Here is a 23,829-nt window from a genome sequence, read left to right on the forward strand (position 1 = left end):
ACACAACACCGATCCCAAACCCGAACTTCTGTGAAGAAGTTCGGTTTGGGTACCAAACATGCCGATTTTTCTCACGCGCGTGCAAAACTCATTACAATGTTTTGCACTCGCGCGGAAAAATCGTGCATGTTCTGCAATGCACCCGCATCTTTTCCCGCAACGCCCGTGTGAAACCAGCCTTACAGTTCTGGAATGTATTGGATAACACTGGCAGCATTATGTCAGTGTCATCTAATGCATACCTGAACTGTAAGGGTTACATAGCATCATAAATCAATATACGGTAATGCTATGTGACTTGATCAGAGCTGGGAGGTCAGGCCGGGAGCTGCGCTGCGGACTCGCAGAGTGACGCACACTCGTCTGCAAGGGGCCTAAGTCATCAGGGGTGCCTTTGTTGTTTGTAGGTGACATGCATAGTCATACAAGGCTGATTTACGTTAGAACACTGGTCGGATACATTTTATTTTTTTTCTTAAAAATAAAAGTGAAACAATATATCTTTCTCTGAAGAGTTGAGATTCGAATAGTAAAATTTATAATGACACGTTCCAAATATGTGACATCTATCTATATACATGATTGTCAAAAAGATCATCAGATCAACATCTACTGAGCAGCAATAGTTCTGATCTCCTCATGGTCCACTGACCTCCGGCTGACAGATGTGGCTCGCTTACATTGTGTTCAGTGATTCAATTTGATATGTTTATCTTTCTTGTCCTGCAAATCTGGAAATGCATTTCGAGTTGGAAGGGTACAGTTCTCAGGAAATATGATTCAAGCCCCTCTTGAATAGTCCAAAGAGCCATCCTGAGGCTTTAAGGGCAATCCAAAAACCCTGATAATAAGTTAAGGCAATACATTACAGCAGCTGTCTTTTCTTCCTATAGATCTCATCTTTGTAGATAGACATTGGTCCATGGACATTTTGGTTTTTCATAGTTCTTCTAGTGCCATTAATCAGAGGTTGTTGGCACCATGTGTCCTACGTAAGAATTGGCCCTTTGGACAGTGTTGCCAGAACTACGTTTGAGGAGTTTGTTGAGCATGTCCCGGCAGCAGCTTTTATACTGATTGCGTGTCAGACAGTATACAAATGGGTCTGACAATGCTTTGCTGTAGGCCAAACACCGACTGATGATGCCCCACTGGGAACTGATGGTGGCGGATGAAGAGATGTCAACCAACCTAAAATACGAACAAAACACATGGGCACAGTAGGTTATTAGGACTGGAATTTCAGAAATGGGAACTGCTGGGATTGGAACAACGGACTGACTTCATTGTATAAATAAGTGGTTTTGATTAGACAACTTCTTTAATCTGACCCCTCGATACCTAGGCCGGCCCTATACTTTAGACAGTTATTGGGCAGACTAGATGGGCCAAATGGTTCTTATCTGCCGACACATTCTATGTTTCTATCTCTCCTGATAACCCTGCACACATGTGCTCTCGACTTTGCCCAGCGTGCATATGTCCTAAGTGGCCGGAGGTCAGAAATCCTGGGGCAGCAGGTTATATAACTTGAGAACCAAAAGATCAGGGATGTTGAAATCAACAGACGGATCTTTTACTCCCCATCATCTGTTTAGGTAGCTGGCTGGTTCTGCAAAAATAAATAAATAAATATATATATACTGTATATATAACAAAAACAATAAAATGCAGAAGCTCTTGGATTAGTTATGCTGCTTCTCACACCTACCTAGTGATTACATATGGAGTGAAACAAAGCAGAAATGTCCCAATGAATGTGATGATTTTTGTGGTTGCTCGCTGCCTTCTCCTTTTCTGCTCCTCCAGGCATCTCTGTCTGACACTAGAAGAAAAAACACATCTGTGAGAATTCTATATATAGAAGAAGAGGAAAAAGCAAACATAAATTATAGAAAGATAGAGTTGTGTTACATTGACAGTCTGTGCCTGCTGCTCCCCTCCTTCTGCAGCATTGATAAAGTTTATTCCCCCCCCCTTTGTATTCTGATATTCTCTGCAGCACTGCAAGGGTTAATGTTTTTGATTTGTTTCTCTGTGCACCTGCTTGACTATGCCCTGCTATATATTCTGTGCGGTGGGTCCCACCCCTCGCTTGTGCACAAGGTTCTGTCTGGTTTTTCTAGTCTGCTGAATCCTGTGAAGGAGCTATAGTCCATTTGTCTGTATGTGGACCGTGTTCTGCCTGACTCCTTAGTCTATCTGTCTGCTGTCTGACCTGGTCTGTGCCTGTTTCCTTGGTCTGCTCATCTGCCTGTATTTTTCTTCTGCCTCTTCCCTGGATCCTGACTCTGTGCCACCTGCTCTGGTCCTGGGACTGTTTCTCACATTTGCATGTACTCTGTCTGCCTGGTTTTGATTATGTGTATTGCCTGATCCCTCGGTGTTTGGCATAGGTGGCTCTAACCCCAATGAGTCAGCTGCCAACAACACTGGGACTGTTCCAAGAGATAGCAGCCTGGTGGTTCCCCTGCGGCAAAGACCGGATCCCTGTACATAGGGTTAAAGTGTGAAAACCAGGGTATCGCCAGGACAAAAACCCTCAGGAACAGCTCAAAGTCCAGTGGTTCCACAACCATGGTCTGTAGCACTTTTACTAAAGAGATACAGCGGGTCATTTATTAACCTCAAATACGTCCATATTGGGCGTATTTCAGGCGCAGATTGTGGCAGAATGGTTAGTTGCGCCACAATCTGCGACTTTTTCCCGCTCACGCCAGGTCTAAAAAAGTGGGCATGGTGTGTACTCCTGTTTAAGGTGTAGAAAATGGTCTAAATGTAAGACAGCAAGGAAGCTGGCTTACATTTAGACTGGCGCTGGATGTGCCAAAGTTATGTAGAGGCCGGCACCTCTACATAACTTCAGCGATCCACCGCTAGAGCAGGAGCTTTATTAAGACCGGCGTCTAAAACGCCAGTCTTAATAAATGACCCCCACAGAGTTTCACAGATTGGTTGTACAATGATAAGGTCTCCAATCAGGGATCAAGATAAACTTTGATCTAGAAGCCACTTTAAGCATGTCCTGTGGGTCGACCACCCAATGGAGATGTTGCTTCCTATTTTTGTCAACTTCAATGTAAATAAAAAAGCACGAAAAGTTAGAAAAGTTAGAGAGCCGAGTCCGGGGGTTAGAAACATCAGAATCTTATACCAGGATAGGTCCACAAGAAAAAGTGAGAGTCCATCAGGTGCATGATGATAGAGACCAACATTTGGTATATAGTTGGAAGAAAGTCTCAGCTGTTTATATAAAATAATGCAGTTCTGATTAACGTAGAAAATGTGTTTAAAGCAAAATCAGACTACTTTCTGCATTCAAAAATACCATTCCTTCCTGTGTGAGATGGAGTGGGTATGGGGTAAGGGAAGGGGCAAAGGGACAACCCTCTGGGTAACGCACGTATATGAAAGGAGTCTGGTTTCTGAAACAACCAGAGTGGGAACCTGCGCTGATTACGGTGTAGTCAAGGGTTTAGAAACACAAATAAAAAGTTGTATGGATTGGTACCTTATAGGAGAGCGATCTATGCGTGGAAGATCCTCCTTGTTATTGCAGGGAAGCTGGTGTCCGGATGGCTTCTGGTTCAACCTTCTAGCGTGAGTGATGCTCCGGCCGGCAGCAAATCACTCGTGCGAGGGAACCACCAGTTTGAAGTCCGGGAATTTCGGCGTGTGACGTCACCGCACTCTGTATGGATGCCTTCAGGGGACAAAAACGACCCTACGCGTTTCTGAGCCAGTCGGGCTCCTTCGTCAGGGATGGTGAGATTTGTCAGTCCTGAGAATAAATAGGCACTCGTTCCCATGACAACCACTGGTTTAATATAACAAGGAGTGTTTGACCCCGTTCGGTTTATGGGTTAGTATTATGCATTAATCAAAGGCAAATAGTTCGATCTCCTGATTTAAGCCATATGGGGCTAAACTGTTTAATTAAAAAATCCATTTACTTTCTTTCCGTGACATTTCCTTAATATAATTGCCACCTCTTTTGTTGGTGGGCACCTTTTCAATGCCTCCAAATGTGGATCCCGCAAAGTTGCCCGCATGATTTTGGGCATAATGGCGGGATAGTGGGTGTCCCTCAAATTTTTTGTGTATATTATTGATGTGCTGATGATTCAGTTTTTTAGCTGTCTTTTTGTTCTCCCCACGTATATATTTTTTGGCAGGGACATCTTATATAGTATATGACTCCTGTGGTATTGCATGTCATGTAATGGTTGATTTTAAAAACAGAGTTCTTTTCTTTTATTTCCATTATTGGTCCTTTTGTGAATTTTTTTGTCAGTTTACAGTTAGCACATAATTTACAGGGATAAAAACCCTTCTTCATCGCTTGTTTATATATGCAGGGCCGGCGCTTCCATAGAGGCAAGGGGGGCAATTGCCCCTGGGCCCCCGAGTTCTTAGGGGCCCGCAAGCCCACCACCTGACACTGGCAGGTCACAGGGAGATGAACGCTTCCATCTCCATAGTCATCTGTATCGCCATCCTCAGGACAGCGATACAGATGGCTGTGCTGTGGGGCAGGGGAGGGAGAGGCGTCTCCCTTCCCTGTTCCTCTGTTAGGCTGCTGGCACAAGGCCCGCAGCCTATCAGAGGCCGGTGCAGGCGGCGCAACCTGAGCCATACAGCGTGGGACACAGGCCGGAAGAGGCCTGCATCGCATCGCTGTGTGATGGAGGTAAGTATAAGTGTTTATTTTATTTTTTTATACCGGACTTTTACTGCCATATGGGGGGAGTGAAAGGCACTTTATCCTGGCACATGGGGGGGTTGGCACTTGATCCTGGCACATAGGGTGGGAGTTTGGCACTTGATACTGGTACACGGGGGGGTTGACACTTGATACTGGCACATGGGGTGGGGGTTTGGCACTTGATACTGGCACATGGGAGGGTTTGGCACTTGATACTGGCACATGGGGGGTTGGCACTTGATACTGGCACATGGGGGGATTTGGCACTTGATACTGGCACATGGGTTTGGCACTTGATACTGGCACATGGGGGGGAAGAGAGGCACTTGTTACTGGCACATGGGGAGTTGGCACTTGATACTGGCACATGGGGGGTGGAAGAGAGGCACTTGATACTGGAAAATTATTATGGGGCACTATGGGGGCTTCTACTGAGGCCACAAAGAAGGGGTATTTTATATGGGGGGCTCTGTGTGGTACTAGTATTATGAGGGGTATTATCTGTTTCTGCAGTATAGTATTGGGGAGCACAGCGGCACAGCATTGGGGGTAGTAGGATGACTTGTCCAGAAGATGGGAGGATGATGGAAAAGTAGTAAACTAAGATTTTTTTTTTGTTGTTAAACTGCAGAGATGGAAAATGGCGACAAAATTGTAGTCTGGTCTGAAAGGAGAAGACGAGGACAGAGAACATCAACATCAAAGGAGATGTCACTGGATGTAAGAGGTATGTGACACTGTATTTCTGTAGTGATGGGGGGGACGTTAAAGTCAGCAGGTGTCGTGTGTGAGGGGGGCCCCTTATTTTTTTTTGCCACAGGGCCCCATTTCACCTAGAATCGGCCCTGTATGTATGGGTGGTTTATTGATTGTGATAGAAGGTGCCACCAGGTTAGAAAGGTTTGGGGCCTTCTTAAATATGAATTTTGGATATTCTGTGATCATTTCACCAATTTGCTTGTCCTGTTTTAATATTTCCCAATGCCGTCTTACAGTTTTTTTGAAAATTGAGGTGCCTTCACTATATCTGCTGATGATAGGGATTTCAATGGTTTGCGGTCCTACGTGTTTGTCATCTTTTGGTAATTTTACTTTATCTTGTCTTGTGTCTTTCTGTAGTAACGCGGATTGATCAAGTCTAATAACTTGATCTGCGATTGGTACCAGATTCTTTATATCGTATCCCTTTTCCATGAATTTTTTATTTAATTTTTGGGATTCTTCTCTGTAATCCCTATCATTGGTGCAGTTTCTCCTTGCTCATATATATTGGCTACGTGGGATGTTATTTAACCAAATTGGTAGGTGACAGCTATTGAGGGGTATTGGTGTCCGTGGGTTTGTGGTACATCTTCGTATGGATGGACCCATCTACAATCGAAATCGTTAAGTCTAAAAAATGTATCTGTTTTTTACTCCAAGTAGGGCTAAAATTAAGATAAAAATAATTTTTATTTAAGCCAATTAAAAATTCTTCCAATAAAAGTTCATTTCCCTTCCATATAAAAATCACGTCGTCAATAAAACGTTTCCAGAGGACCAGATTCGTACCAATCTCACCCGAGGTGCGGTAGGTAAGCTCCTCCCATCGACCCATATACAGGTTTACGAAACTCGGTGCGAATCTCGTCCCCATCGCGGTCCCCCACGTCTGAAAGTAAAAATCGGATCCATGTTTAAAATAGTTATGTTTCAAAATGAACGTAATACATTCTCCAATAAAATGGATCTGTTCCTCTGGCATCACGCCATCTTTCTTTAAAAAATATTCTGTGGCTTCTCTTCCTTTTTCATATTCAATAACAGTGTAAAGTGATGCTACATCTAGGGTACCTAGAATGTAATTATCCTTCCAATCTATCTCTTTTAATATCTGTAAAATGTGTTTTGTGTCTTTGAGATATGCGGGTAGCTTTTGTACATATGGCTGTAGCAATACATCAATATACTTTGATAGATTGGATGTTAATCCGTCAATTCCCGAGATTATGGGTCTTCTGGGGGAGGGTTAGTTTTACATTTATGGATCTTGGGCAAGTAGTAAAATATTGGGATCCTTGGATTCTGGTTGTTAATATGAGATGCTTCCTCTGTTGATATGATTCCTTTTATTTTTCAATTTTTTACCAGGATTTTTAGTCTTTTCTTATAGGAATCTGTCGGATTCGTCGGGAGTTTCCTATAGATTTTATTTGTGCTCGGATCGGCTCATGCTGAGAGGGTACCCTACCTAAGCCTATACTCCACCCCCCCAACCTAGAAGCAGCAGAGTTATGCCGGAACTGCTTATCGAAGGGTAGCCTAAAGGGGGCTACCCCAATGATGAGACCTGAAAGAAGGGAGGGCTCCTGGGTGGGTTGAAATCGTTCGAACCGACAAGTGGGGGGAGGAGGGCCAGGTTTAAATAGTGAACGCCCCGCCTCCCCTCACACAAATGCGGCACTCTTAATTGCCTACCACTTGTGCTCGGATCGGCTCATGCTGAGAGGGTACCCTACCTAAGCCTATACTCCACCCCCCCAACCTAGAAGCAGCAGAGTTATGCCGGAACTGCTTATCGAAGGGTAGCCTAAAGGGGCCAAAAGAACCATGCATAGGAGTTAGAAAACTTGATAACAGAAACTACAGACCAAAACTCGAAAGCCAATAATATTTCGTATAAGGATCCGGGATATTACGCATGGAATACGCGGAACTGCGACGACCCAACCGTTTGATGACATGTACTGGCACCTAATGCATGGACGCCGCCGCTGCCGCGCCCATGCGGAAGGAATGTCCTGTGATCCAGCGAGGACCGACCCCTGAACCTGTCAACTAACCTGAATGTACGTAAGAAAGGCCGCGGTGGTTAGCCGGGCATTGCCTAGTTCGAGTACGGGAGAACATGCCGCTTGGACTAAATACTACGCAGCCAAGCCTCCAAGGCCTGCACCGGACACCATCTGCTGTCCGTGGGAAAGTATCTGACCGCCACTGGTTGCCCCGGCCGTGACGTCTTGGACGAGGCCAAGGTGAGGACATAGATGGACCCGCGCCGGATGAGCTGACCTTTCCGCAGGCACCCAGCCAGCGTATTGGTGCCCATGAGCTCGCCTGACCTGAGGAATCCATGGAAGGCCAGGTACAAGGCTGTTTCTACCAGAGCGCTAACCTGTGGCCCGAACGGTTTGCCCCTGAAGTTTGCCTGTCACGGCCTGAACAAGCTACCGGTAAATGGCTGACGCCCATGTCGTTTCACAACAGACATCTTGCGCAAACCCTTCAACGCCGCTTTGATCGGGTGGGCGGAGAAGAGTGACGGTAGGTCCGGATGTAGGATGTACCAATGGTGCTGAATACCTGCCAGGTATAGTTAACAATGCTATAGGACAGGTTTAATTGAGAGTGGCAAAAACCCCGACAAAGCCCAATAGGTGAGTGATAGGCCCCCCTTTTTTTCTTTTTTTTTTTTTTTTTTTTTTTTTTTATCTCCCTTCGTGAGAGACTCTAATGGCGGAGTCCTGTGTGTAAACCTAAAGTGGAGAAGCCATGCGTGAGAGACTAATGGCGGAGCCATGCGTGAGAGACTAATGGCGGAGTCATATGTGTAAAACTAAAACGGAGAAGCTCTGCGTGAGGGACTCTAATGGCGGAGTCATATGTGTAACCTAAAACGGAGAAGCTCTGCGTGAGAGACTCTAATGGCGGAGTCATATGTGTAACCTAAAACGGAGAAGCCATGCATGAGAGACTCTAATGGCGGAGTCATTTGTGTAACCTAAAACGGGGAAGCCATGCGTGAGAGATTCTAATGACGGAGTCATATGTGTAAACCTAAAACGGAGAAGCCATGCGTGAGACTCAGATGGCGGAGTCATATGTGTAACCTAAAACGGGGAAGCCATGCGTGAGAGACTCTAATGGCGGAGTCATATGTGTAGCCTAAAACGGAGAAGCCATGCGTGAGAGACTCTAATGGCGGAGTCATATGTGTAACCTAAAACGGAGAAGCCATGCGTGAGAGACTCTAATGGCGGAGTCATATGTGTAAACCTAAAACGGAGAAGCCATGCGTGAGACTCAGATGGCGGAGACATATGTGTAAACCTAAAACGGAGCAGCCATGCGTGAGAGATTCTAATGGCGGAGTCATATGTGTAAACCTAAAACGGAGCAGCCATGCGTGAGAGATTCTAATGACGGAGTCACATGTGTAACCTAAAACGGAGAAGCCATGCGTGAGAGACTCTAATGGCGGAGTCATAAGTGTAAACCTAAAACGGAGAAGCCATGCGTGAGAGACTCTAATGGCGGAGTCATATGTGTAACCTAAAACGGAGAAGCCATGCGCGAGAGACTCTAATGGCGGAGTCATATGTGTAACCTAAAACGGGGAAGCCATGCGTGAGAGACTCTAATGGCGGAGTCATATGTGTAACCTAAAACGGAGAAGCCATGCGTGAGAGACTCTAATGGCGGAGTCATATGTGTAACCTAAAACAGGGAAGCCATGCGTGAGACTCTAATGGCAGAGACATATGTGTAAACCTAAAACGGAGCAGCCATGCGTGAGAGACTCTAATGGCGGAGTCATAAGTGTAAACCTAAAACGGAGAAGCCATGCGTGAGAGACTCTAATGGCAGATCCGTATGTGTAAAACTAACACGGAGAAGCCATGCGTGAGAGACTCAGATGGCGGAGTCATATGTGTAAACCTAAAACGGAGAAGCTCTGCGTGAGAGACTCAAAAATGTTTTGTTTTTTTTTTTTTTTTTTTTTTTCACTATCAACCACTTAAGCAGCTCCCGTATGGGCACAGCTCTGAGTACGAGCATGAATAGCATGGTATAACGCAGATCACCTGCACGGACTAACTAACATCCTGTGCCTAAATAACCCCCTTGGAACCTAATGTACGGCCGGCAGCAGGAAGCCACCGCCTATGATCTGCTCCCTCTGACCGAGCCAAGTACTCCTTCCCCTGATCCCTGCCTACCTAACGGCACGGCGGCCCGTGCCAGACTTTATTGAAGATGAGGAGCCTTTACCCCCAGCCGCGTGGGGAGCTCACGCTGCTCCCTGGCAGAATGCACCAGTGCGGGGGAGCCCCCCTCCTCAGCTAGGGCCGACCCACCGCCGGCTGGACACTCGTACCGCGTGGGGAGCAGCGCCACTCCCTGGCAATGTGCACCGGATCAGAGGGAGCCCTTCCTTTACCGTGGGCCCCGGCCCCCGCTGGTTTGATCCGTGTGCCGCGTGAGGAGCCGCACAGCTCCCTGGCATTGTGCGCCGGTGCGGGAGTGCCCCCCCTCACCTAGGGGCTGGTTATTGTGACTGGAACCCGCTGGGAGACTGAAGCCTAACTGGACCTACCTGTGACCGTGAAGGCTGACCTCCCAGGCCGTGGCTGACCCACGTGCGTAGTCGTGACGCAACTACCCGTAGATGCCCACCCAGTGCCTGTAGTTAACGGGAGTGCGACCGAGTCTGTGGATGTGACCGACTAGCCCCTGTAGTCGTGAGGGGACCCTACATCGAGAGTAGCGGTAACGGACCATCGCCTGTAGACGTGGTAGTATTACCTCATGAGTCTGTTGACATGAGACTAATGCCTGCAGTCGTGGCCGGTCTTAATAATGAGTCTGTAGTCGTAACGGATTTGTGCCTGCAGTCGTGGCAGGGCTTTAGAGCGGGTCTGTAGTCGTGACAGACTGATGCCTGCAGTCGTGGCAGGACTTTATAACGAGTCTGTAGTCGTGACAGACTGATGCCTGCAGTCGTGGCAGGGCTTTATAACGGGTCTGTAGTCGTGACAGACTGATGCCTGCAGTCGTGGCAGGACTTTATAACGAGTCTGTAGTCGTGACAGACTGATGCCTGCAGTCGTGGCAGGGCTTTATAACGGGTCTGTAGTCGTGACAGACTGTTGCCTGCAGTCGTGGCAGGGCTTTAGAGCGGGTCTGTAGTCGTGACAGACTGATGCCTGCAGTCGTGGCAGGGCTTTATAAGGAGTCTGTAGTCGTGACAGACCTGGCAAAGCAACATTCCTATCTATACCATTATTATTATTATTATTATTTTTTTTTTTTTCTTCCCCCCCCACCAAAGGCCACGACTGTAGGCGCCACCCTGTAAGAGATGCGCCAGAGGCCTGGACATAATAGTCCACCATCCCCCGTCCCCCAAGCCTATGCAGGAGAAAAGAGGGGGTTGGCCCCCGCATGCACCACCCCTGACTCACCTGGCGGCCATGACAGCCACGAACCCCACAGTATCGTAAGTTAGCCCACCACCTGTGGACCTGAACAACCAAGAACAGACGTGTGAGTGAGCGCACGCCAGCTGGGCGACACTTCACTCATGCCACCGCTCCCTAGCTAACCACCGGATTATTGTGACTGCGCCCGAACCAACCCCTTGACTGACCGTATGGGCTTACGGGCGGCCCGGCTGCGTGCGCAAAGTGACGTGGCCAGCCCCCCTCCTTGAAGCCCTCTTTATATTTGATCCTTGAACATATTCCAAATTTTATTTAAATCTTTTTTTTTTTCTTTTTTTTTTTTTAATTATTATTTTTTTTTAATTTTTTTTCTTTTTTATACTCCTGCCTTAGTACCTAGCCACTGTGCCTGAGCAGAGGAGCCCTGCACCTGGACTGCAGTACCAGTATGGGCCTGTAGGTGTCGACCATCCCCCGCCCTCTCTCAAGCCAGGACCTGCTGGAGCGCAGCAAGCCAGTGATTCCCTTCTAGGTTAGAATTAACCATTGAAATCATAACTTGTTATACAGTGCACATGTCTGAGTATCTGCTTATCTTGTCTTGCCTGAGTTTGGCGCAGTAAAGAAGACGAGTTTATTCTGCAGCGGATTCCTAGACATGACTGAAAGTCACATAAGCATGTCCACCTTAACAGCCTCGCTAATTGTAATTACCAGGAGAACGTGCATCAGGATCGGCTGTGAGGGATTTGCGCTCCGCCATGTGGAACATTGCATCCCGTGCCCACCGCTATCGACTATTTGTACAGGGAAAGCCGCAGCGTATTAATCGCCTATAGGTTTCGGCTTCCGTCCCCTGATCCTGCAGCTGGACCTCCGCTTACTGATTGCAGCTAATGAATAGATCCCTGTGTGAGCGGACGGCGTTTTCCTCTACGGCGGAACGTTCTGATACGGGAGTGAGTGATATATAACGCTGTGTCGTGGAGCCGACGGCCGGCGTGACCGATGCTCAGGGTATGCGAGCGGACGTCGTGACCCGTCGCTGCTGAGCCACAGGTGAGGGGTGCCTGCCTGGGCGACGCTGCATGTGGGAGCGGGGGTGCTTAGCGCAGGGCCTGGAGCGGATCGGGGTGCCGGAAGCGATCGGGAGTGCGGGCAGTCTCCAGCGCAGCTGGGGACCGGCGGCACGCTCGGCAGCCCCACATGTTATACATAGCGAGACGGGTGTGCAAGCCACCCTGCCTACCTAATCACCGTAGCGACGAGCTCGACGCAGCCGATCCCCCGATCCTCCAGTGACGCATGCCCTTCTCTGGCACCAACCCACAAGCCGATTCGAAATCGTTCGAACCGACAAGTGGGGGGAGGAGGGCCAGGTTTAAATAGTGAACGCCCCGCCTCCCCTCACACAAATGCGGCACTCTTAATTGCCTACCACTTATTAAGGAAATGTCACGGAAAGAAAGTAAATGGATTTTTAAATTAAACAGTTTAGCCCCATATGGCTTAAATCAGGAGATCAAACTATTTGCCTTTGATTAATGCATAATACTAACCCATAAACCGAACGGGGTCAAACACTCCTTGTTATATTAAACCAGTGGTTGTCATGGGAACGAGTGCCTATTTATTCTCAGGACTGACAAATCTCACCATCCCTGACGAAGGAGCCCGACTGGCTCAGAAACGCGTAGGGTAGTTTTTGTCCCCTGAAGGCATCCATACAGAGTGCGGTGACGTCACACGCCGAAATTCCCGGACTTCAAACTGGTGGTTCCCTCGCACGAGTGATTTGCTGCCGGCCGGAGCATCACTCACGCTAGAAGGTTGAACCAGAAGCCATCCGGACACCAGCTTCCCTGCAATAACAAGGAGGATCTTCCACGCATAGATCGCTCTCCTATAAGGTACCAATCCATACAACTTTTTATTTGTGTCTCTAAACCCTTGACTACACCGTAATCAGCGCAGGTTCCCACTCTGGTTGTTTCAGAAACCAGACTCCTTTCATATACGTGGGTTCAGATTTCACCAGTCCAAGCAGCAGACTGTGTTTGGGAACCTAGCAGCGATTCCCTTACGGGTGAGGAGTGTCAAGTGGCCACGGTAGCATTGAGTGGGCAGATACATTTTATATACATTTTAAACCTCTGGGTAACTCAATGCAGTTAAATGCACATGAGTATATACCCAAACAATCCATAGGGATATTGAATGCTGCCTCCTGTAACTCTGACCTACTGGGATAAACTGGGATAAAAAGATGATAGATAGATAGATAGCTATTAGATAGATATGAGATAGATAGATAGATAGATAGATAGATAGATAATACTTTAGATAGATAATACATTACTATTGACCCAGTGTCATCCTGAATTATTTCTGTGGCCGTCATATACACACATTCCTGTATGTGGTTCTACAGTTCACCTGGCACAAATATATTTACTACCTGTTAGTGACTTTGTAATAGTGCATACACACACAGCACAGATTTTCCAATATTTAATAAACATGCATTATATAATTTATAATAAATAAAATAATACATAAAACTTAGAACATGCAACAACTTTAGAATGTACTTAATGCTGAGCCTCTGTGATTGACAAACAATATTTCTACTATATGATATCATGCAGCAAACATGCAACCCTTAGGCCCCTTTCACACGTGTATTCCGCGCGGATGTGATGTGTGAGTTGAACACATTGCACCCGCACTGAATACCGACCCATTCATTTCTATGGGGCTGTTCACACGAGCGGTGATTTTCACGCATCACTTGTGCGTTGCGTGAAAATCGCAGCATGCTCTATTTTGTGCGTTTTCCACGTAACGCAGGCCCCATAGAAATGAATGGGGTTGCGTGAAAATCGCAAGCATCCGCAAGCAAGTGCGGATGCGGTGCGATTTTCATGCACGGTTGCTAGGAGACGATCGGGATGGAGACCCGATCATTATTATTTTCCCTTATAACATGGTTATAAGGGAAAATAATAGCATTCTGAATACAGAATGCATAGTAAAATAGCGCTGATCTTTTACCATGGTGATGGATCATGTGATGGACCATGTGATGACCGGAGTGACGTCACCACAGGTCCTGTTCCTGCACACAGCAAAGAAAGAACACAGAAGCGATGCCGGCTGCGTGATCAAGTGGATTAAGGTGAGTTAAATTATTTTTAATTTTTTTTAACCCCTCCAGCGCTATTTTACTATGCATTCTGTATTCAGAATGCTATTATTTTCCCTTATAACCATGTTATAAGGGAAAATAATACAATCTACAGAACACCGATCCCAAGCCCGAACTTCTGTGAAGAAGTTCGGGTTTGGGTACCAAACATGCACGATTTTTCTCACGCGCATGCAAAACGCATTACAATGTTTTGCACTCGCGCGGAAAAATCGTGCATGTTCCTGCAACATACCCGCACCTTTTCCCGCAACGCCCGTCTGCAAGAGGCCTAACATAACCCAGAACATCATCAAAAACCCAGTACATCTGCTTTCCTTCCCAAGATGACGTTATTGTGATGGGATTTATACCTTTCAATCTTTATCTTATTGCCTTATGATCTGAACCAACAGCCACTTATATCTGAAATAATGTATCCTAGACACATTGCCATCTACTTGTATTGTTAATGTCATGCAGGGCCAATGTATCCAGAAAACAATGTGGTCTGCTAATTCTTTCCTACTGTACTTCAATCATTTCTAGCCATGCTTAGTCGCAGTACAACTGGAATCACTCATGCAGGTTTTAATTCAGTTTTTGATGGAGTTTGCTTAAGGCTCCATTCACACGTCCGTATTATGGGTCTGCGTCTGTTCCGCAAATTGCGGAACGTATGCGGACCCATTTATTCTCTACGGGAACGGAATGGATGCGGAGAGCACACTATGTGCTCTCCGCATCCGCATTTCCGCAGCGTGCCCCCGAACTTCCGGTCCGCGGCTCTAGAAAAAAAATAGAACATGCGGACAAGAATAGGCATGGGAGTGCCGACCGGGTGTATTGTGGATCCGCAATGCACTACGGACGTCTGAATCTAGCCTGAGCCTGGCCCAGCAAGAAGAAGTCCTTCCTTTATATTTACACATACAAACTGAAAAGAATGGCGTGGCAATAACCAAGCAGGAGCTGCTCAAACCCACATGCAGTTGTGCATATATATAGGGGAGCAAATCCTGCACTTGTGGCCCGTTGCTAATGACGATCCCAAGCAAAAATGCATACAGTGGAGGATGCCCGCAGCGAACCACAAGTACCACAATAGACATCCTACACAAGATAGCAATTATGTGGATGTGGTAATCAATATAGCAATATAACAAAATAATAGCAAAGACAGGTGCACTCTGCGGTCTTACTAAACCCTCAAAATGATGTTAAAATTGAGAGATTAGCCAACATATCCTACGGTGTAGGACATGTCTGAGCCCGAGCACCGTGCCAAGGTTTCTCAAGTAGCTCGGGGACCTAACACTCACTTACCTGCGCCGTATGGGCAATACCAGGAGCCAGTGGGCAAATTACAGGAGCATGAGGCCGACTCACAAACAACTCACCAGTTACCTCCAGCATGTAATCATGCTTGCAATGGGAGGAGGGAGGAGTCTGCGAGTCCCACTCAAGACTGGCTGATGCTGGAGGTAACTGGTGAGTTGTTTGTGAGTCGGCCTCATGCTCCTGTAATTTGCCCACTGGCTCCTGGTATTGCCCATACGGCGCAGGTAGGTGAGTGTTAGGTCCCCGAGCTACTTGAGAAACCTTGTCGTGGTGTCCGGGCTTAGACATGTTCTACACCGTAGGATATGTTGGCTAATCTCTCAATTTTAACATCAGTTTGAGGGTTTAGTGAGACTGCAGAGTGCACCTGTGTTTGTTATTGTTTTGTTATATTGTTATATTAATTATCACATCCGCACTTGTTACCTTGTGTAGGATGTCTATTGTGGTACTTGTGGTTCGCCGCGGGCATCCTCCACCGTATGCATTTTGCTGGGGATTGCCATTAGCAACAGGCCACAAGTGCAGGATTTGCTCCCCTATATATATGCACGACTGCATGTGGGTTTGAGCAGCTCCTGCTTGGTTAATGCCACGCCATTCTTTTCAGTTTGTATTTATAGAGATGCCTGGAGATGTATAAACTCCAATTTAAATGTGCCTGTTTTCCTTCCACATGTTACATTTAGGTGCACCTGCGAGGCCTGGGACATATCAGCCAGTCTTGAGTGGAACTCGCAGACTCCTCCCTCCTCCCATTGCAAGCATGGCTACATGCTGGAGGTAACTGGTGAGTTGTCTGTGAGTCGGCATCATGCTCCTGTAATTTGCCCACTGGCTCCTGGTATCGCCCATACGGCTCAGGTAGGAGAGTGTAGGGTCCCGGGCTACTTGAGAAACCTTGGTGCGGTGCTCGGGCTCAGACATGTCCTCCACAGTAGGATATGTTGGCTAATCTCTCAATTTTAACATCAGTTTGAGGGTTTAGTAAGACCGCAGAGTGCACCTGTCTTTGCTATTATTTTGTTATCTTGCTTTATATTTCCCATTCATTTTTAATACACTCCTGGCTTTGCCATGGGAAAAAAAATACTTTCACAAAAACTAAGTGTGTGATTCAGGACAAGGAGCAAACAGGTGGAACTCCTTCATCTGCTAAGGAATTCTCCACACCAGACTGTACAGCAAATACTGTTATATATGATACATGGGGAGTAAGTATTATATCAGATAGTAAGTAATACCTGGGGAATATGGACTTTAGTAGAAGATACTGAGTAGTACCTAGAATGTAAAGATTACATTAATATGTAGTATCTGGAATGTAGGGACTATAACAGCAGATATTAAATAATACCTGGGCTGTAGGGAGTATAACAACATATGATAAGTAATGCCTGAGGAGTAGAAACTATAACCGCATATAATAAGTAATATCTGGGGTGTATGGATTATAACAGCAGATATTAAGTAATTCAAGGGGTTTATAACAGCAGATACTGAATAATACCTGGGGAGTAGAGACTATAACAGCATAAAATAAGTAATACCTGGGTTGTAGGGACTATAAAAAAAGATACTGAGTAGTATCTCAGGGGTAAAGAATATAACAGTGGGGTGTAGGGACTATAACAGCAGATACTGTGCAATCCCTTGGGTGTAGGGAGTATAACGACATATAATAAGTAATGCCTGGCATGTGGGGACTATAACTATATCAGCTAATTAATCCATACCCCCTGAGCAAAGGGTACCTGAGATTGTGATTTGGGGGTTTCATAAACTGTAAGCCATAACCATCCAATCATTATAACAAATAAAGGCTTGAAATATCCATATAAAGAAAAACGCAGTCGGCACTGCCTAATGTGGTTAATGTCCAACAGGATCCACACCTGCACCATAAACATGCGTGTGCTGTCCGCATTTTTTGTGGACCCATTGAAATAAATGGGTCTGCATCCTATCCGCAAAAAAAAGTAACGGACACAGAAACAAATAGTGCATGCAGCCTTATTGTAAGTAAAATAATTAGTAGATGCGGGGCACCGCACAGATACAGCAGGCAACAGACGTTTCGCGCTGGATTGTGCTTTGTCAAGGGAAGCTTGACCAAGCGCAATCCAGCACGAAACAGCTGTTGCCTGCTGTATCTGTGCGGTGCCCCGCATCTACCGTGATTTTACTTACGAATAAAGCTGCAAAAAGGAAGTTGATGGTGAGTGCCGCGCTTTTTCTTCTTTTAACTAGTTAAAGGCTTGAAATATCTCTCTTTGCATGTAATGAGTCTATCTCATATGTTAGTTTCACCTTTCAAATTGAAATAAATGAACTTTGCACGATAATTTTTCGAGTTTCACCTGTATAACAGCAGATACCAAGTAATTCCTGGGGTGTAGGGACTATAACAGCTGATACTGAGCAATACCTGGGGTGTAGAGACTATAGCAGCTGATACTGAGCAATACCTGGGGTGTAGAGACTATAACAGCTGATACTGAGCAATACCTGGGGTGTAGAGACTATAGCAGCTGATACTGAGCAATACCTGGGGTGTAGGGACTATAACAGCTGATACTGAGTAGTACTTTGGGTGTGAAGATTATAACAGTGGGGTGTAGGGATTATAACAGATGATACTGAGTAATTCCTGGGGTGTAGGGACTTTAACAGCATATAATAAGTAATATCTGGGGTGCAGGGACTTTAACAGCATATAATAAGTAATATCTGGGGTGCAGGGACTATAACAGATGATACTGAGTAATACCTGGGGTGCAGGGACTATAACAGATGATACTGGGTAATACCTGGGGTGCAGGGACTATAACAGATGACACTGAGTAATACCTGGGGTGCAGGGACTATAATAGATGACATTGAGTAATACCTGGGGTGCAGGGACTATAACAGATGATACTGAGTAATACCTGGGGTGCAGGGACTATAACAGATGATACTGGGTAATACCTGGGGTGCAGGGACTATAACAGATGACACTGAGTAATACCTGGGGTGCAGGGACTATAACAGATGACACTGAGTAATACCTGGGGTGCAAGGACTATAACAGATGATACTGAGTAATACCTGGGGTGCAGGGACTATAACAGATGACACTGAGTAATACCTGTGGTGCAGGGACTATGACAGATGACACTGAGTAATACCTGTGGTGAAGGGACTATAACAGATGACACTGAGCAATACCTGGGGTTCAGGGACTATAATAGATGGCACTGAGTAATACCTGGGGTGTAGGGACTATAACAGATGACACTGAGTAATACCTGGGGTGCAGGGACTATAACAGAGGATACTGAGTAATACCTGGGGTGCAGGGACTATAACAGATGATACTGAGTAATACCTGGGGTGCAGGGACTATAACAGATGACACTGAGTAATACCTGGGGTGCAGGGACTATAACAGATGACACTGAGTAATACCTGTGGTGCAGGGACTATGACAGATGACACTGAGTAATACCTGTGGTGGAGGGACTATAACAGATGACACTGAGTAATACCTGGGGTGAAGGGACTATAACAGATGACACTGAGTAATACCTGGGGTGCAGGGACTATAACAGATGACAGAGTAATACCTGGGGTGCAGGGACTATAACAGATAACACTGAGCAATACCTGGGGTGCAGGGACTATAACAGATGATACTGAGTAATACCTGGGGTGCAGGGACTATAACAGATGACACTGAGTAATACCTGGGGTGCAGGGACTATAACAGATGACACTGAGTAATATCTGGGGTGCAGGGACTATAACAGATGACACTGAGTAATACCTGGGGTGCAGGGATTAAAGCAGATGACATTGAGTAATACCTGGGGTGCAGGGACTATAACAGATGATACTGAGTAATACCTGGGGTGCAGGGACTATAACAGATGATACTGGGTAATACCTGGGGTGCAGGGACTATAACAGATGACACTGAGCAATACCTGTGGTGCAGGGACTATAACAGATGACACTGAGCAATACCTGGGGTTCAGGGACTATAATAGATGGCACTGAGTAATACCTGGGGTGTAGGGACTATAACAGATGACACTGAGTAATACCTGGGGTGCAGGGACTATAACAGAGGATACTGAGTAATACCTGGGGTGCAGGGACTATAACAGATGATACTGAGTAATGCCTGGGGTGCAGGGACTATAACAGATGACACTGAGTAATACCTGGGGTGCAGGGACTTTAACAGATGACACTGAGTAATACCTGTGGTGCAGGGACTATGACAGATGACACTGAGTAATACCTGTGGTGCAGGGACTATAACAGATGACACTGAGTAATACCTGGGGTGCAGGGACTATAACAGATGACACTGAGTAATACCTGGGGTGCAGGGACTATAACAGATGACACTGAGTAATACCTGGGGTGCAGGGACTATAACAGATGACACTGAGCAATACCTGGGGTGCAGGGACTATAACAGATGACACTGAGTAATACCTGGGGAGCAGGGACTATAACAGATAATACTGAGCAATACCTGAGGTGCAGGGACTATAACAGATGACACTGAGTAATACCTGGGGTGCAGGGACTATAACAGATGACACTGAGTAATACCTGGGGTGCAGGGACTATAACAGATGACACTGAGTAATACCTGGGGTGCAGGGACTATAACAGATGACACTGAGTAATACCTGGGGTGCAGGGACTATAACAGATGACACTGAGTAATACCTGGGGTGCAGGGACTATAACAGATGATACTGGGTAATACCTGTGGTGCAGGGACTATAACAGATGACACTGAGTAATACCTGGGGTGCAGGGATTAAAGCAGATGACATTGAGTAATACCTGGGGTGCAGGGACTATAACAGATGATACTGAGTAATACCTGGGGTGCAGGGACTATAACAGATGATACTGGGTAATACCTGGGGTGCAGGGACTATAACAGATGACACTGAGCAATACCTGGGGTGCAGGGACTATAACAGATGACACTGAGCAATACCTGGGGTGCAGGGACTATAACAGATGATACTGGGTAATACCTGTGGTGCAGGGACTATAACAGATGACACTGAGTAATACCTGGGGTGCAGGGACTATAACAGATGACACTGAGCAATACCTGGGGTGCAGGGACTATAACAGATGATACTGAGTAGTACTTTGGGTGTGAAGATTATAACAGTGGGGTGTAGGGATTATAACAGCAGATACTGAGTAATTCCTGGGGTGTAGGGACTTTAACAGCATATAATACGTAATATCTGGGGTGCAGGGACTTTAACAGCATATAATAAGTAATATCTGGGGTGCAGGGACTATAACAGATGATACTGAGTAATACCTGGGGTTCAGGTACTATAACAGATGACACTGAGTAATACCTGGGGTGCAGGGACTATAATAGATGACATTGAGTAATGCCTGGGGTGCAGGGACTATAACAGATGATACTGAGTAATACCTGGGGTGCAGGGACTATAACAGATGATACTGGGTAATAGCTGGGGTGCAGGGACTATAACAGATGACACTGAGTAATACCTGGGGTGCAGGGACTATAACAGATGACACTGAGTAATACCTGGGGTGCAGGGACTATAACAGATGATACTGAGTAATACCTGGGGTGCAGGGACTATAACAGATGACACTGAGTAATACCTGTAATGCAGGGACTATAACAGATGACACTGAGTTATACCTGGTGTGCAGGGACTATAACAGATGACACTGAGTAATACCTGGGGTGCAGGGACTATAACAGATGACACTGAGCAATACCTGGGGTGCAGGGACTATAACAGATGACACTGAGTAATACCTGGGGTGCAGGGACTAAAACAGATGACACTGAGTAATACCTGGGGTGCAGGGACTATAACAGATGACACTGAGTAATACCTGGGGTGCAGGGACTATAACAGATGACACTGAGTAATACCTGGGGTGCAGGGACTATAACAGATGATACTGGGTAATACCTGGGGTGCAGGGACTATAACAGATGATACTGAGTAATACCTGGGGTGCAGGGACTATAACAGATGATACTGAGTAATACCTGGGGTGCAGGGACTATAACAGATGATACTGGGTAATACCTGGGGTGCAGGGACTATAACAGATGATACTCGGTAATACCTGGGGTGCAGGGACTATAACAGATGATGCTGGGTAATACCTGGGGGGCAGGGACTATAACAGATGATACTGGGTAATACCTGGGGTTTCTGGGACTATAACAGATGATACTGGGTAATACCTGGGGTGCAGGGACAATAACAGATGATACTGGGTAATACCTGGGGTGCAGGGACTATAACAGATGATACTGGGTAATACCTGGGGTGCAGATCTACCAGCAGGACCAGAGTTTGCATTGTGATCACATCAATCCTTCTGCAGTGGGATCGAGCAACCTTCAGCACCTGCAGGTAGGTGACACACAGCACCAGGAGGGTCAGGAAGAAGCTGAGCAGGTGAAACAGGACCATAAAAGCCAAGAAGGAGGTCCCCTCTTCGTGGTTCTTGCTGTGGAGGGTGCAGGAGCCATAGGTGTGGTGGAAGCCCACCCAGGAGAGGCAGAGGGCCACTATGGGGAAGGACAAGGAGTGGATCCAGGAGTAGAGGAGGATGACAGCAGCGTCCTGATACCTCATCTTTGAGTGGTAGCTGAGAGGGAACACCACGGCCACCCAGCGGTCAATGCTCAGGGCAGCCATGCTCAGCATGGAGTTACTGGTCAAGAAAGTTTCCAAAAAGCCCACAGCCCTGCAGAGCCCCTCACCCCCGGGCTGGTGACCCCGCACAGCGCCCACCAGGGTCAGGGGCATGTTGATGGCAGTGAGCAGCAGGTTGCACAGGGTGAGGTTGAGGGTGAACAAGCCGGGCACCTGCCCCCGGAGGTCCGCGCAGCCCAGGAAGCAGATCAGCACCATCCCGTTGGACAGCGCAGCAGCCACTATGAGCACAACCTGAAGGGAGAAGCCAAAAACCCCCCACAGCTCCATTGCTGGAGCCCCCCGGATCAGGCATGCTGCTGTTCAGAGCCTGACCCCATCCTGCCTCCTGTCCTCTGCTCCTGCAGATGAAGACACTGAGGAGGCTCCAGCTCAGGTGAGGAAGCAGCAGCTCAGGTGAGGAGGTTTATGTAACAGGCATCTCTTCTGACTCCCTCCCAGCAGAACGAGAGCCTATTGTGTAAAAAGAATTGCTGGCAAGGATAGGGGAGGGTTTAAGATGCTTCTCCCTGTGAGCATCCATCCTCCAGAGGAGGCAGGGGGACCTTCCCCACCTCAAAGTGCATGGACCACTAAGACCATCAGACTCAATGCCATCACAATAAGAGTATCTACAGATCCTGCAAGTGCAATGTCTTATTCAATAATAAGCAACCCCCCCACCAAGGATAATAAGTAACCCCCCCTCCCCCCCCACCAAGGCTCCTGATTGTTTCATTCTATGTAATCTGCACAGCTATAGTGTTACATGTTAGTTAGGAAATGCCAGGGAAATCTAAGAATTGTAGTAGAAAGTGCAAATAGTCAGACTTTTATAAATAAATAAATAAATACATACATATTGTTTGCATTGTCCCTTGTTGAAACACCTAATTTAATATTTGACTACGTTTTATTATTGGGCTCCTTCATTCATACCTCTTTCTACCCCAGGGATCTCCAGCTGCTGTGAAACTATAATTCCCAGCATTACACAGTTACTCTTGCAGCTCACATAGAAGTGAATGAAGCACTCTGGGAGTTGTAGTTTCAGAACAGCTGGAGTGCCGGAGGTTGCTGACCCCTGATCTACCCCAATAAGCATTGCATCAGAATTTTAAATAAGTGAAGCATTGTTTACACTACTCATCTTATGAGATAAGGACGTTAAAGGTCAGCAGTTGATTTCTGTTAGAAGGTTCCTAATGATAGGGTTTCTTGATGTGTGAACCTCCAAACCATCCATGGAATGTGGAGGGGAGTTCAGCAGCAAAGAGTTAAATGGTTATTCCCACCCAGCTCTTCTATTTTCGGTGGCCCCATAGACATGAATGGAGGGCGGATGCACATGCGCAGTGCGCCCTCCGCCACCTTCCCTGCTCCATTCTCGGTGTAGGTGCGGGTCCCAGAGGTGGGACCCGCACCTATCAGACAACGCGGGCTTATCATAGCGATATGCCCCCATTGTCTGTGATGGGAATACCCCTTAAGCTCACTGCAGGGGTAATAAGCAGTTCTCATTGTCATCAGTGTAGTGTTTGTGTAACTCACGCATGTGCTGGGTTTTTCAGCTGCCCTCTGTCCAGTAAATAAAAAAATAAAGGTTCACACAAGGGATTCTGACTGTGGATTTTGACCGTTTTGAATTCTGCAGTCCCGCTTTAG

At 46.6% G+C, this 23,829-nt stretch overlaps 1 protein-coding gene across 1 annotated transcript; it reads right to left on the minus strand.

Moving 5' to 3' along the window:
- Positions 1-959: 959 nt before the first annotated feature.
- On the minus strand, positions 960-22,455 carry GPR26 (G protein-coupled receptor 26). Its single transcript, XM_040438260.1, has 3 exons — positions 21,788-22,455; positions 1,712-1,825; positions 960-1,191 (listed from the first exon to the last, which is right to left on the minus strand). Exons 1-3 carry the CDS (start codon positions 22,453-22,455, stop codon positions 960-962), a joined length of 1,014 nt encoding a protein of 337 aa, XP_040294194.1.
- Positions 22,456-23,829: the final 1,374 nt, after the last annotated feature.

This window comes from Bufo bufo, chromosome 6, assembly GCF_905171765.1.
Source record: "Bufo bufo chromosome 6, aBufBuf1.1, whole genome shotgun sequence".
NCBI classification, from domain to species: Eukaryota; Metazoa; Chordata; class Amphibia; order Anura; family Bufonidae; genus Bufo; species Bufo bufo.